This window comes from Propithecus coquereli, unplaced genomic scaffold, assembly GCF_000956105.1.
Source record: "Propithecus coquereli isolate 6110/MARCELLA unplaced genomic scaffold, Pcoq_1.0 Scaffold65, whole genome shotgun sequence".
NCBI lineage: Eukaryota > Metazoa > Chordata > Mammalia > Primates > Indriidae > Propithecus > Propithecus coquereli.
In genome coordinates, this window is record NW_012152507.1 from 6,436,712 (window position 1) to 6,452,664 (window position 15,953).

The 15,953-nt window shown below is 45.5% G+C and overlaps 1 protein-coding gene across 1 annotated transcript in view; it reads left to right on the forward strand.

The window, feature by feature from the left end:
- Positions 1-6,320: 6,320 nt before the first annotated feature.
- PANX1 (pannexin 1) overlaps positions 6,321-15,953 on the forward strand; it is a 44,307-nt gene continuing 34,674 nt past the window's right edge. The window contains exon 1 of the mRNA XM_012660060.1: positions 6,321-6,792. Within this exon, the coding sequence (XP_012515514.1) occupies positions 6,612-6,792 (181 nt within the window). The 5' untranslated portion in view covers positions 6,321-6,611. The remainder of the gene's footprint in view (positions 6,793-15,953) is intronic.

A 15,953-nucleotide genomic window follows, 5' to 3' on the forward strand; every position in this document is an offset into this window, starting at 1 on the left:
CAGAAAAGGGAGCACACATGTGACACAGAAGTGCCAACTCTTAGTCTGTTCTTGGGATGATTTTGCTTAAGCAGGAGACTCTCTGAAAGGTATCTTTATATCCCATCTTTCCTAGTTATTAAACAGTGCTTCCTTAGCTAATTGTCAAAGTTACTGGATGAACAACTTCTAGAAAGAGTTATAGTGCTTTAGACATCTAACTGCAAGGGCACTGATTTTTCAGAACCGTTCCATAAGATGTTTCTTATAGTTTTTTCAGGGAAACTATCTTTCTGAGTTTCTGGGCTTAAATCTTGAGTCTGATTTTTCATTCAGTTCATTTCAATGTCTAAGTCAGTATCTGCTGATAGAATTGGACCGAATATATTTTTTGGGGGGCTTTAACCAGTTCTCCTACCCTTTTCTCCTTTAATTTAAATAGCCTGTGCACTGATTGTTATAAAAGGCAAAGTTATAAGCTTTTAAAAAAATTGCTGCTGTTTTTATGCAAACCTGCAGAAATACATTAATGTTTACAACTCACTTCATGTTATATGTTTCTACAATACGTTTCCATGGCAATGCTTATATTTTCAAAAATCAACTAGAGAATTTGTATTTACATTTCAGATTGTGAGAGGGTTGGGATTTGTGAAAGAGCAGGCTAGGTTCTCCCACTGTGAGTCAGAGACTCCCCGGGATTTTAGTGTAAGCTCTCATTAAGAGAGGGAAACTTTTCAGGGGGCAAGTCTGGGCTTGAATTAATTTTTTTTTTCTTTTTTTTTTTTTTTTTTGAGACAGAGTCTCACTCTGCTGCCCAGACTAGAGTACAGTGGCATCATCATAGCTCACTGCAACCTCCAACTCCTGGGCTCAAGTGATCCTCCTGCCTCAGTCTCCGGAGTGGCTGGGACAGCAAGTGCATGCCACCACACCTGGTTAATTTTCCTGTTTTTTTGAGAGACAGGGTCTCACTCAGGTTGGTCTTGATCTCTTGACCTCAAGCTATCCTCCCACATTGGCCTCCCAGAATGTTAGGATTACAGGTGTGAGCCACCGCACCCAGTTGGGCTTGAATCTTGGGTCTGATTTTTCATTCAGTTCAGGGGAATCTTTCCAAGTGTCCATCTTCTATGAAATAATAACAGTCTTATGTGAGAAACACCAGGGGGAATTCATCAATGCAGCTGACTGGTTGGGAAGAGAAAGGATCTCTCAAAAATCTGAGATTCCATGCCTCTTAAAGACATAGCCCTTTATGGGAGGAGAAAAAGAGAAAGAGGAAAGGGTAGAAAAAGAGTCTTGGTGGCAGTTTTTGAAACTATTAAATCAGCTTTGAAAATAAGTATTACAGTTTCAAAGACTCAAATGCAAAAATAAAATAGGAACAACTAAATTCAACCCATTACAAGGCAATCTACACTCTCTGTATGCATGCTTAGACATTAGGGGTAAGATTGATAAAAGCAACATTGTTTATTACTAGACTGAGAAACTGGCCAGGGCAAGATGCATGCCCTGGGATGCCAATGCTGACGTTAGTACATCTACCTTAGCGGTGGATCATTTGAATGTCCAGGTGAATGATTAGGACCTAATAAATACTCTGGTGGTAGAGGGACCTTTCATACTTTCTCATCTTGGTGAGGGGAATCGGGAAATTTGATAGAAGTTATAGACTTACATAAAAGAGGATGCAAATGATAATAGTTCTGTTCATAGTTTGCTTGAATGTCATATCAAACAGGATACACAAAAGATTTTGAATTTCAGCCTGTTAACCACTAACAATGTGATTTTATAATACATGCTCTACAGTTTTCATATATGTGTAGGCTACATAATTTCATAATAATTATGGTAAATGCCTTATTTATTACTCACCTTTAGTAAGACAATGAATTGTTTAGTTGTAAGTGTTTTCCTTTTCAGTTTTTTTTTTAATGAAAATAAAACCACAAAGTAGTTTGATTGTACCATTTCTCTTTTTAATAAAGTTTAACGTAAGATGGCTATGTGCATGGCTTTTTTTTTCACTCAAAATTTTCTATCACTAAATGGGCTCAGGTTTTAAAGGAGAATTCTCTTTTAAATATTTAGCCACTATGACTATGCCAGTTATACTTTTTAGGGGAAATGAAACAGAATAATATACCTCCACAAATAATATGACTCCTCAAACATGGTTTCCTCAAATGTACTACACGCCTTAATTCTCAGCCTCACTCTCTTGAGAAAATCAACCTTACCTGCACTTACGCACACCTTTCCCTCCTCTTACAGGGGAAGAGTGGCCCTGCTCCTAGCGGGACAGTCTTTCCACTTGACTCTGGACCTCATTCCTTCTTGCTTTCACAAGGACTTCATTCCCTTAGTTATCAGTTTTCCCTGCTACATCGTTCTGTGATACCATCTGCAATGTCCACCATTAAAAACAGAAAGCAAAGATTCATCCTCCTTAATTCCATAACCCCCTCCAACCCAATTTCTCTCTTCCCTTGATAGCAGAACATAAACAGTTCTCCACACCTGTTGCCTGTACCACTTCACCCCATGCACCCCTCAGCCCATTCCAATGGCTTCCAATCCATTGTGCCCAGCTCCCACACCCCAATCAGCTGTTGTCAAGATTACCAACCATGACGCCATTTTCAGTGGCTTCTTCTCCATCTTTATCTTATTCAACCTCTCAGGAAGAATTGACAGCTCCTTCCTTTTGGACGCCTCTTAGTCCCTTGGTTCTGCAAGGTGACTTCCCGCCAGCCTTCCTTCTTCTTCCATTGCTATTCCTTCCCAATCTCTTTTGCTAACTCCTTCTCCTCTGTCTGACTTCAATGTTAGCATGCCTCAGAACCTGATACTAGGCCTTTTCTCCCTTTTTACCTTCTAGGGGAGGGTGAATCACATCCCCAAAGATTTCATGTCCTAATCCCTGAAACTGTGAATGTTAGCTTATGGCAAAAGGGACTTTGCAGGCATGATTAAGTTAAGAATTTTAGGATAAGGAGTTTATCCTGAGTTAGCCATATTGAATGTGTCCTTAGGAAAGAGAGGCAGTGGGAGAATTTGACTATAGAAGAAGAAGGCAATGTGACAACTGAAGCAAGATGCTATGCTCTTGGCTTTGGAGATGGAGGAAGGGGCCATGATCCAAGAAATGTGAAGAATGCAGTTCTAGAAGTTGGGAAAGGCAAAGAAATGGATTTTCCTCTAGAGCCTCCGAAGGGAATTTGGCCTTGCTGATACTGAAACTGATTTTGGACTTCAGAGTTCCACAAGTGTAAGAAAATAAATATGTGCCACCAAGTTTGTGGTAATTTGTTACTGTGTGCTCCATAGTTTATTTCACTCATCCTCATGGATCTGAAAACCACCTTTATGCTAATAAATTCAATATGTGTTTCTCCAACCCTGACCTTGGGCTATAGACTCACACAAACCCTGTTCAAGCAGGGCCACTGCATCAACCCCTGGCCAGCCTCTCTACCACCCCTCCTGTCCCTCCCAACTGCTGTCCACACACTGCCGCAGTGTTCTTCCAAATCTCATCACATCACTTTTCTGGTTAATATGCTTTTAATGTCTTTCAATTTCACTTTTTGATAACAGCTAAACTCTGTACCTTGGTCTTTAAGGCCTAGCCTGATATGTCCCATGCCTACCTCTCCAATTTCTTGAACTTTACTCTGCTCCAGCCTTTACCAGTTTCTATGCCTCGTAAGTTCCCTCTTGCCTCAGGGCTTTTGTACATGCTGCTTTCTATGTCTGAAATGCTTTCCCTCCCCAGCATCTCCATCCTCTTTCCTAGCTCCCCTAGTTCAGATGTGAACTCCCCAGACTGACCTCTCTGAAGAACATCCCTACCCTACCACATCTCTTCTGTTTTCCTTTGTAGCACTTATCACAGGACATAATTATTTTATATAACTTTTAGCTTGAGTTTTGCTTGCCTCTTTGAATGGAATGTAGGCTCCCTAGAAGCGAGGACCCTGACCTGTTTAGGTCACTTGTTACATCCCTAGCACAGAAAATATATAATCATTCAGAAAATATTTCTTGAATGAATGAATGTGTAAATAGAACAGGCAGTCTAGTGAGCTTGACTATTTTGACTCTGGCTATTTGGGTTGAAAAAGATCTCAAATGCAAATGTCAAGGATCTCAAACAAGCAAAACAGAGTTCCATGAGACTAGTTGTGAGGTCCACAACCCACCTTGGCTTCCTTCTAACAAATGACACTAGGGCAAGAGGTGGGAGCAGGGTGGACTTGGGAGGAGGGTTTGTTATTTAATACCTAAATGCACTTTATAAAAAAGCAATGTCATCAAAAACATAGAAAGTCTGGGAAACTCTCATGGCCAAGAGGAGCTAAGAAGATGTAATGACAAAACATAATATGATAACATTTCTTACCTAGGTGGGATGCTGGAACAGAGGGATATTGGGGGCAAATTAAGAAAATCTGAATAAACTACAGACTTTAATTAATGTATTGATATTGGCTCATTTATTGTAACAAATGTACCATACCAATGTAGGATGTTAATAACAGGGAACCTGGGTACCACAATAGGGGGATACATGGGAACTCTGTACCATCTCCTCAATTTTTCTGTAAATCTAAAACTAAAGTTAAGATTAAAATCGAATTCTATTTTTTAAGAAAGCAATGTTATCTGCACTCTCATTTGACATGTTAAACTCCCCAGATTGGTAATGACAGCTGTCAAATGCTAAGTGCCCCCGATGTGGTGAGCATTGTTATATACATTACCACATTTAATCCCCGGAACAACCTAATGAGTTGGAAGTATTATCCCTATTTGGAGAGCGAGGAAGTTGAGGCTTAGAGATTTCCAGTGACATATCCTTGGTCATATAGCAATTAAGTGGCAAATCCAGGAGCTGAACCCAAGGTCTCGTCTTCTCATTGCTTCCCAAAGAACGTTGGCACACGTCAGATTGCTTCGTTTGATTTCTGCAGTGGGAAAAATGGCTCCCTTAACTTCCACGCCCTTCCGTGCCACTCATCTCTGTCCTCAAGGCCATGGCACCAGTTTGGGGTGTCGTTACTTCTCATGCGTAAAATTTTGAGAGCCTCTTCTTAACCTGGCCTCTCCTCCCCTTCCAATCCATTCTACATATGGCTGGCAGATTAACCATTTTAAAGCACAACACCATTTATATTCCTTCCCTCCAAACACTCCCTAATGCCTACTGAAAAAAATCTCAGACTACCTCTTCTGGCCACAACCTTTTCATCTCTGATTTCTTCCCTTTCACCAGCCCTACACCAGTGTCAGGTGGCTCTCCTTCCTACTTCCCAACAAGTTCAATGTCTTGCTTCTATTTTAAATTCAGCAAAAGTGGAACGACTTCATACTGAACGTAAAAAATTGCCAGAACTGAGGGCAATTTACACAACTGCTGAGATTCAATCCAGATCTTCAGAAGACTTGATATGTCTTGAAAAAACGGACATGCAACCCAGCATCACACCGCATAAGGCAGAATGAGATAATGTTATATGTTTCTGGAAGGGGAGACACAGTGACTGCCTTAGCCAAGGTGGGAGGATTAGTCAGGGTTCCTGGGATTGGCCTGGATCCAGGCTCTTACCGGATGGCAGGGGAAAGCGCTAACTTAAGCCTGAGACCTAGTCACGCTCAGCGCCCGCCACAGTCCCCGCGCTCCCTGGCACGCAGAGCCCCTGGAAAAGTCCAGCGCTCCCCCTGCAACACACCCTCTGTCTACACTGCTCGATTGGCCTTTTATGGCACCCATTGTTCTTTGAAGCTTTCGTAGCTCCTTTTAACCCCATTTCACCGTGTAGCAATGTTGGGAGTGGGGCGCAAAAGAGGGCCATTCCCCTCCACAGGAGTCGCCTGCAGAAATGATTTCAAACATCCCTGCGAGGAAGTGGGGAGAATGAGGAAGGGAAGGACGCGAGAATCTTCAGAGGTGCCGCTCGCGGGGGAAGATCCCTTGGCTGGGGCGGGCCCGAGGGGCGCGGGATGCAGCCGCGCCCACCCCGCTCCGCGTCACCGCGTCTTCCGGAAACTCCACGCCCCCGGGTACGCGGTTTCCCCGGATGGTTCCGGAAGAGCGCGGCAGAGCCGGCTGAGAACGCACGGGCCGGCCCGGAGGCAGCTTCAGCCGCTGGGGCGGCGCAGAGGGGCCGGGCGAGGGGCGCGCTTTGTTCCGCGGTTGGTTCTGGCTCCCGCGGGCGCGGAGCCCGGAGAAGCGCAGAGCCCGGTGTCGCGCGCGCCCCGGGGACCAGCAGTGGCTGTGCGCGCGGGGGCGGGACCGCAGCACCCGGAGCGCCGGGGTCCCAGCCCCGCCGGCGGAGGCCGTGAGCGCGAGAGCTCGAGTGCCCAGCGCAGCCCCGAGCCCCCTCTAGCAGGGCGCCGAGCGCGGGCAGCTGCGGCTCCGGTGGGGTCGCTGGGAGCCCGAGGCGCCGAGACACAAAGGCGGGCGAGATGCGGGCGCAGCTGGGGCGCGGGCAAAAGGAAAGCGAAAGCCGGGCTTCCCGCCGGTGACGGGGTGAAGGCGCCGCGCTGCCCTCCCGACGCCCGCAGTACCTGGGCCTGTCCTCGCGGGCCTACCTGGCCGAGCCCGGCGCCTCGCAGCCATGGCCATCGCCCACCTGGCCACGGAGTACGTGTTCTCCGACTTCTTGCTGAAGGAGCCGGCCGAGCCCAAGTTCAAGGGGCTGCGGCTGGAGCTGGCCGTGGACAAGATGGTCACATGCATCGCTGTGGGGCTGCCCTTACTGCTCATCTCGCTGGCCTTTGCGCAGGAGATCTCAATTGGTGAGGCCCAGGGGCCCGAGGGCGGGTCGGGCTGGGCCAGCGTTATGGGGGCTACCCGGGGCTGGTGAGCTGGGCTTTTCCTGCGCACACGCCTGAATCCCGGCGCGCCCCTCGTGCGGCTCGCAGCTGAGATGGGCTTGAATGTTGGGAAGAAAGATGGCCCCAGTTTTATGGTCCAAAGCGTTCTTTGCCCGCGTGTCTTATTTCGTACCCCGGTAGGCTCTGTTCGCATCCCTACTCAATTCTTGTTCCCGGGGCCCCACTGATTGGACTGTGGCTTAGAGTTCATAGCCCACCCTTATGACTGACGCCCTTGCCACCAGATTTGCCAAGAACAGCTGTGTCCCCTTTTTTCACCCTGTCCTTCACATATTTGTGCAGTCACTTAAAATTTGTACCAGAGAAGTTCCTGAGTAGCTAAATGGAGGATGTGAAGACAAGTGCTCCATGAAAAGTGTGTTCTCCTTTTCCTGTCTTAACATTTAATTGGTATTTCCTGAGACTTTAGCTCCGCAGGGATGTGAATGATAGGAAATATCTGCCCTTGGCAGGTATTAGATCCTCCACTCTGAGGGGCACCTTACGATGAATGTGAGATGAGGGAGCCCCCTTCATGTAAATCTCATTTGATCTTAAAACAGTTCTGTGAGATTCAAAAGTCTGGTGGTTTGGGCAGGATCGCGTGGCTAAGTGGCTGGTCTTCCTCATCAGCTGTTCAGACTTTCAGCACAGGAGAGAGTATATGAATTAATAGGAAGGTAGTGTGGGAGGGTGAAAGACAGGTTGGGGGCAGGCTGGGGTGGGGGGAGAGGAAGAAGAGGCCAGTGGAACTGGACCTTGGGAAAACTTAATGTCAGACAGTGGATGGGAATTGGATAAGCAGAAGTGAAACCTTTGTTGAGATTTTCAGAAGGCAGAGAATGTTACATATTCCCAGAAGGGGAGACACAGTGACTGTCTTAGCCAAGAGGGGAGGATTAGTCAGGGTTTCTGGGATGTGAGAGTGAATATGGGCCTAGGTCAGGTTAGGACAGAAGAGCACAGACTGATGGTTTCAGAACTGTGAAGTTAATGTTTAAGCAGACTGATTGAAAACAACAGCACTTAATAAATAGTAGCCTAATTGTGGCAGGGAGGGTCTGTGAAGGATGTGGGAGGACATAGCTGGGAAGGCCGAGTGCCAAGAGATGGGGCGTCAGGTGAAGTCTTGTGCATGGGTGGTGTGAAGGGTGTAAGGGAAGAATGGGTGATTTCTGAGAGATCAAGGAGTAATAGGCAGCACTTGGTTACCTGGTTTTTAATAGGCTGTGAAGGGCAGGCATAGTCATTGGGGTTTTTCTTTTGCCTTTCACATGACAGTGAATTGAGAGTTCCAGCTGAAAGGGAAACCACCAAATAGCATGTGTCCTGGAGATAATCTCTCCCTTCAGTCAATTTCTCCTTGAGTACCACTGTGTTCTGAGCCCAGGGCTAGGGACTAAGGACCCAGGAATAAATGAGGCATGGTCCCTGGCCTAGGGGAGCAGATCTTAGTACCTGGTGGGGACAGAGTGCCAGGAGGGAAGAGTTGGTCATCCTCTGTGACCAAGCTCCACCTTTAGCCCATGTACTAGAGGGCTTCTAAGACACATGCATGTGTAGTGTATTAGGTACATCGAAATTGATGGACTGTCTGAGAGGCATTTTTTGAGGGGGTTGCCCATGCTGTGTGCATAGCACTGCTGTGCCTTGGGGGAGGATGTGAAAGGATTTTGAGATGGGGTCCTCTCCCTGCCCTGCAGAAGTCTACTACCCAGCCGGACATTAGAATGGACCTGTTAGCAAGTAACACCTTTCAGCCATGTATGATTTGGGGACCAGACAGGTATTGACTTCTGAGTTCCAGGCCAGTGAAGGTTGACAGGCACTTGGATGAGAGCTGTCGAGTAGACTCCCATGTCTTGTAAAGTGCTTCAGGAGTTCCAAGGGGAGGACAAGCATGTGGATGAAGCCAACAGGACCAGGGAAGACCCATCAGATTGAGTACACATTTAGCTAAAACCAGAAGAAGGGCTTTAGAGAGGATAGGAGAGGTACATAGATTAATACATGGAATTGGTACAATAGGAGCATATCATGCAACATTTAATTTTGTTCAGTTTAGCTGTATGCACTCAGCCAAAAACAAAACAGACCAAAAAAGAACAACAAAAAAGAGAGAGTGGAGTAATTTAAATGGAGCCAGCATGGTGCTCACCACATTGGTCAGTGAGCACAGGCCCCAGTAGGAATGTGTGATAGGGCCTGCCCACTTAAAACATGGCTTCATCCTCCCTTTTTTGATAATTACTCCCTCCTTCTCTGGTGCCTGGAATACTCTTTAATTGTCGTACTTTACACAATGCACTATAACCTGTCCATGTGGCTGCCTCACCTGCAAGATACTTAATCTTCTATTGATCCCTGGAAGCTGGTGTCTTGCATAGCACATTGAAGCCACTCTGTAAACATTTCTTGAGTGAATGAAAGGTGATCGCTTTTGGCATCATCAGGCGTTTATTGAGCGTGGTGTGCATGGTGCTGTTCCTTGGCACTGGGGTGTCAGACACATGTAAGACATAGACTCTGCCCCTTGGAAGCATGATTTAGCAAAGAAGTTGAACACGTAGCACTCTTAATGCAGGATTCATGGAATCCGAGCGTGTCAGGTGTGTACTAAAGCCTGGTGCAGCAGGAAGGCAGAAGGAGGGGTTTCTTCTGACTCAGGAACAGTGAGGTGTTTAGGCCAGAGAAGGGTTTGAGTTGAGCTCCAAGGCAGGGTTCCAGGTGTATGGAGCTGTGTAGGCTGAAGCTGGGAAGTGTGAGACAACGTGTGGCCACGGGAGCTTTAGGGGCATAGTCGCTTAGAGAGGTGGGAGTTGAAGTCAGTGTACAGCAGTTCCATATAAAAGAGAGCACAGCAAGTCTCATCGTTTTCCCATTTGTATTGGGGTGCGTATGCATAAAACTATTATAGAAACGAGAAAATCAACTTTAATGATTACACCTGTCAGTTTTTTCTTTTCCACTTGTATTGATAAAGTGGTATATAAAACATTAATTGTGATTATAAAATCCTCTTAAGCATAAAATTTTATTTTCCAGTTATTTTCTGGAAACTAAATTTTCTATCAACTGGTATTTTGTAAAATAGGGTTCAAATTGTAACTGGCGATTTTTGTCTTAAAGAAACATTTTTACTTTAAAGAAAATCCAATAAATCAAAAAATAGGTGTGGATCAATTTTTAGATTTAAGAGAGGGTTAGTTCTGTGTGTATTGCAGGTTAGGGAGAGAATGTCCTCGTGCAATAAAACATAATTGGCTTCATGTTAAAGACTTAGTCTTAGTCTTTGGCCTATTTTCTCACTAGTTTTGTCCACTGGGCTCCCTCTCAGAAAAGAGGGACAGAGCTTGCCCAGGCCACAGAGACCTACTGGCATGGCAGCAAGCTGACTTTTATCAAGCCCTGCTGGGTGCCAGCATGGTGGCTGCAGGTGAAGTGTCCACTCCTGGCGGGTTCTGGCCCCTCCCCTCCTGCAGCACCTCACACAGGCCCAGCGTGGAGGGGGCTGGTGTGGGGCTGCCTGGGCTGGTGGGGATTGTGTTGGGGACAGAGAGCAGAGGGGACTGTGCCTTACTCATTCACCAGATCTTGCTTTGTGTGCCCATGGCTGTGGGTCATCGTAGAAGTGATGTGGTCCAGAGGGCAGAATGGGGCTGGTGCCATGCTCAAGGTGAAGAGCAATTTTGGTAGCCTTTGCAGTAGTTTGGGGCCACAGCTGCTTATTGGTCCTGACATGCCCTGTGACAGAGTTACAAGCAGAAACACTCTTGAAGGAGTGGCAAGGAGACTCTCTTAACTTCTGACTTGTGCCTGGGAGCATTTTGAAGGCTTTTGGACAGTGTGCCAAGGGTTGAATATACGAACTAAAGCGTGCACCTGTTCTGGTTAGGCCTGATACTTCTACTCAGCCTTTCCAAAGTACTGCAGGCCTGGCTCCCTGGGAGGGTAAGATTTAGTTGGGTAGGGGGAAAATTACACGTAACTGGCACTCAGCAGAAGGCACTTTAAATTTAATTATAAGCTCAGATTATATTGCAAGTACCTCAGATTCCCTTTTGTATTTTGTATTTTGTGGCAAAGAGAAATCTGTGTTCAAAGTGCCAGTGACTTTGAGCTAGGACTCTGTGCTGTGGGAGCCAGAGAAGGGAGAACCAGTGCGGGCTTTGTTTTACCAGCCCTCACGTCTCCTTCCTCGTGCCTTGCATCATCACGTCTTGCACACAGAAGTGCTCAGGAGCAATTTAGTGAAGGAAATGTCAGGGCACACTAGAGAACTCTCCTGGGTCCCCCCGCAACCCCCCAAGAATGGCTGGGCCAAGGGAAAGGAGGAGGCATGCCAGGTATTAAAGTCAAAGTAAAATATAGAGAAAAATCTCTAAATTTAACATTTTATTTGGGAAGCAAGAATTACAATTTGGGGCATACACACAGACTGGTCTTTGGGATGTCCAAAGCACAAAGAGAAGGTTAGGAGATTTATCAGAGAAATGTTACATATTGTTTTGAAAGAAAGTTCATTGGCACTAGAGAAGCTTTTGGGAGCCTGCAGGCTGTGGTTGGTGAGTGATGGTGGTAGGTAAAACTAGTCTTAGAGTCCCACCAGGTCATTTCAGCAGCTACTAGTTAAAATTGATCTTAGGGTTATAGTAGACTATTTCAGGAGCTGGGCTTGTGGAAAAATTTAATTCTTGGAACAGGTGCTATGTGACCTGAATGCTTTTTCCCCCGGCCCCTGAACTCTGATTTAGTTGGGTATGATAAGAATGGCCCATTTGTGCCAGTTGCTTGGAAGTGCTTTCCCTGAGTGTCATTTGATGATACAAGTGCCATCCTGGGTCAGGCCAGTCTCGGCTCCCTCCTGGACATTTGCCTCGGATAATAGCAGGGAAGGGTGCACATCCTTGTGTGCGGGAGGTGTGTCGTCCCATTTGAGTTGTAAGCCCAGGTTGTATTGCAGGTACCTCAAATTCTCTTTTGTGTTTATTTTTGTGGCGAGGAGGAATCTGTGTTCAAAGTGCCAAAGGGCTGTATTGTGGCAGAAGGATCAGTATCATTCTGATTGGCTTGGACACCACATGGTGTCTCCTCTGCGAGACAGAGTCCTGTGCCACAGAAGGCCCCTCATCTCTAACACATCTGTTCCCAAATGCCGCTAGAGGTGCAGCACATTTTACTGGGAGGAAGGCAGAGAGGTAGGTTTAGAAAATAGCTGAGTAACAGCTTGGTGTAGAATACAAGCATGATTGCACAAAATGACCTATAAGCTCTGAAATTCTAGGAGCATTCATCTAAGCTGTTGAAGAAATGAATTCCTTAAGTGTGCTACTGTTATGGACTGAATGTTTGTGTCTCCCTTCCCAATTCATATGTTGAAGCCCTAATCCCCAATGCGATGATATGTGGAGATGGAGCTTTTGGGAGGTAATTACGTTTAGATGAAGTCATGAGGGTGGGGCCTTCATGATGGGATTAGTGCCCTTATCAGAAGAGGGAGAGGGAGAGCGGGGAGAGAGAGAAAGAGAGATGGAGATCTCCACAAGGAAAAGCATGTGAGCACACAGGGAGAAGGTGGCCATCTGCAAACCAGAAATAAAGCCCTCACCATGCACCCATCTGCTGGCACCTTGATCTGGGACTTCCAGACTCCAGCCAGAACTGTGAGAAAATAAATGTTTGTTGTTTAAGCCACCCAGTCTGTGATATTTTCTTATAGCATCCCAAGTAGACTAAGAAAAAGCTATCAACAGACCAGACTCTAAGTGGGATTCATGTTCTTGGGGTTTTCTGACAGGGTCCGCTGTGCCCTGGGCTTAGGGCTGTATAGAGTCCGATGCCTTAGGGTCTGCTTCGATTCTCTGGTGCCCTAACTTGGCATAGCTCCTGGAAGAGGAAAGCCCCCATCTCCTGCCAGGATGTTTCTTGCCCTGAGCTTGGCAGGCTGGACCAGATGGGCAGCAAGGGGCAGCCAGTAGACCCCTGGGGAAAGGATGTCTGGGCTGCCAGGGACCCTGCCTCCTTCCCACTGGGCAGAGGGACTTGGTCCTTCCAAGTTAGCTCTGCTCTTTTGCTGTCATTACAGGGCAGGCATTGGGCCACTTCTAGTGAGCCAAAGGACAGATATAACTGCGGCTGCTTCCAATACCGTTTGTTTGCGGTTCCCCTTTCGCTTCCTGGAACTGAGTCAGCGGCTGGGTGGCTTAAGTCATCCGCTCTGTTGTGGCTGAATTTAGGTGCAACTTTGGGATATCTTCAGGCTGCTTTTCAGCATGTATCAGCTGGCAGAGCAAACCGATTCTTTTCAAGGGTGTCTGTAAGAGTGGGCCAGTATTTAAGATCTCATACCATGGGTCCCATAACAGCACATCTTCGACTGACACTTAGAACCCAAGAGCCCGGAGAGACTCCTAACCCTTGCAGAAGGATGCATGCTGTGCAGAGGGGCAACTGTTGCATGCTCGTTTTACTTGGTTGATGTTTTTGTTGTTTTTCTTGTACAAGTAGTACCTAAATACATTCTCATGGTGAAGGATTCATAAACCTCCTTCACCATGTGCTAGAGGTAACCACCCTGGACACTTTGCATGGCCTTATTGTCCCCTTTCTCTGCTTTAATATAGCATGTATACATTTTATTTTTAAAAAAACAAATTGAGTCATACCAGATGGTTTGCTTTTCCCCACTTAGTATATTTGGAGAGCTTTCTGTATCAGTACAGAGGTGCCACCTCACTGTTTTATAATGGGCAGAACAGTATTTCATAGTGTAGAATACTCTTAGCATAATTCATCTAAACAGTCCCCTAGTGATAGATGTTTACATTCTTTCAAATTTCTACTCTTACATAGACCTCGTTTGTATATCAATCTTTGTAAATATTTCCCTCCTGCCAACACTGAAAGGAAAGTAGACAAGAATAGTATGAGGTTCTAGAAGGTTGAAATCGTTTTCCAGGATAGTTCTGCATTCCTGAGTTCCTATTTCAAATAAGTAGGAAAAAACTCTGCCTTGCACACTGTCCAGCTCTAACTCCCTCTAAACGTGACTCTGTCAGAAGTTTGGAAGATTTTGCTGTACTCCTGGTTTTAAGAAAGAAATGGCCTCTTTCAGGGGTAAAATTACGACTTTAAGCTAGACTTCCTGATACTGTGTTTTGGTAACCCACTTTAAGTTTCCTTCCTAATATTTATGACAAGTTGCAGTTAGGTAATTAGTTGTATAATTATTTGTTGAATACTATGTCCCCACCGGACTGTAAGTTCATTGAGGGCAGGGAGCATCTGTCCTTAAAACTTGATACATAGTAGGCATAGAATAAAGTGTGTGTAAATGAACAGAATGAGCAGGGATGTCAGGAGGGTTTTAGTGTTTTTGGATTCTCATTGTTGTTATATTGTTTCCAAAATGGTATTTTATGCAGTCTTGAAAGAGTTTTAACTCTCCATAAAAAATTTGGAAACTCTGTATAATGTCATTGGAGCTGACTAGAAAATAGTAATAGAACAAGAAATATGAAGTGACAGATAGGAAAATATTCAGTAATGATGAGAGCAATTAAAAAAATACTAGAACATATCCAAATTGCATTTGTTCCCTTTCAATGCACAATGTGTCCTGACTTTAAGAGACCCAGTGAACTAGATAATCCATATTTATTAAAATTATTTACTGCCCCCTATCTTTGTCCCCACCCCACCCCATCCCATCTCCCACCCCCTTTACCAAAAAAAAAAAAAAAAGGAAGAAAAGAAAATGAGGCTACTGCTGTGGGGGAAAAAATCCCAAAAACCTATTATTTCAAAATAGGTGAAACTCCCAACCCCTAGCAAAAACTGAAAGTAAATCTTTGGACCTTTGCAGAATCTAGGTTTGGATTAGCAACGTTGTTTTCAAAAACCATGCAAACACTGTCCTTCTGTAGCCGACTGCTTCCTCCGACTGCTTTCTTATCAGACTCCTAACCAAGGTAGTGAGAGTTTGGCCCAAAGCGGAGAAGGAGAGGCAGTTTTGGAGCATTGTGCCCTGGCTGAGCTGGGCAACTCTGGGCAAGGGAGGCCCAGCTGCGTGCCACAGGCTTTCTGAGGACAGCAGGGAGACATTAGTTGCCAGGGGAGAAGGGGGGCACCTAAAGAGAGTCTGTGGTCTGCGTGATACCAGGGCACACTTGGTTCTGTTGGGGGTGGAAGGCGTGTGTGTGGGGGTGGGGGTAATGGGGAGGGGATTCTTGTTTTTCATCCATTCTCTCAAAAGCCTGCACTCCTTTTTCCTTATAAGTATTGTATATGCATATATTTATCTGATTGTAAAGATAAGGCTTGCTGTAGAAAATATGGAAAATATAGAAGAGAAAATAGCAGTAAATCTACTGCCAGGGGTAACCACTGCTCTCTTGGTGTATTTTCCCCCAGGCTCTTTTATATATACATAGTAACTTGTACTCTCCTTTTGAAAACCAAACACTAAATCAGGGGCATGTTACTGACAACCTAAAATAAGTGACTGAGGCAAAGATCTCAATCATTGGAGGTTTATTAAGCCAAAGTTGTGGATGCTCGGGAAAAACACTAACCACAGAAAAATCTTTGGCTGTTTTTTTGAAGGGAATTTGGAAGTTTTAGTATTTAACAGGAGTAGAGCATATAGAAAGTGGGGGGGGAAAGCAGGGAGTGGGTGGGTAGTGAGACAAAATGGTTACTTTCTTGTGAGATCCAGGAAAATCTATATTTTACATAAGATAAGGCAAATGTTAGAAGAGAAAAAGGGAATGAAGGAAGGATTAATTATGTGGATGTCCCTGGGTGGGTGGAAGAATGATCCTGTCTTGTCTCTGCTCTGCACCTGGGAAGATAAACTTGTAATTCATTGTTAATATGGAATCAAACAGACTTTAGTTTTAGGAGCTGGACTTAGCCCACAGACCTAGTTACAGTTTGTACATCCTTGCTCATAAGAGTCCAGCAAGAAATTTCCTTCATGAATTATCTGTGGGGCCAGTCCTTCATAGGTTCCTGAGGCCTTTACTTTGCATTTTGCATAAGGAGTTGGGGGAGTGGTCCTGAAATTTTTATTTTCTTTCACA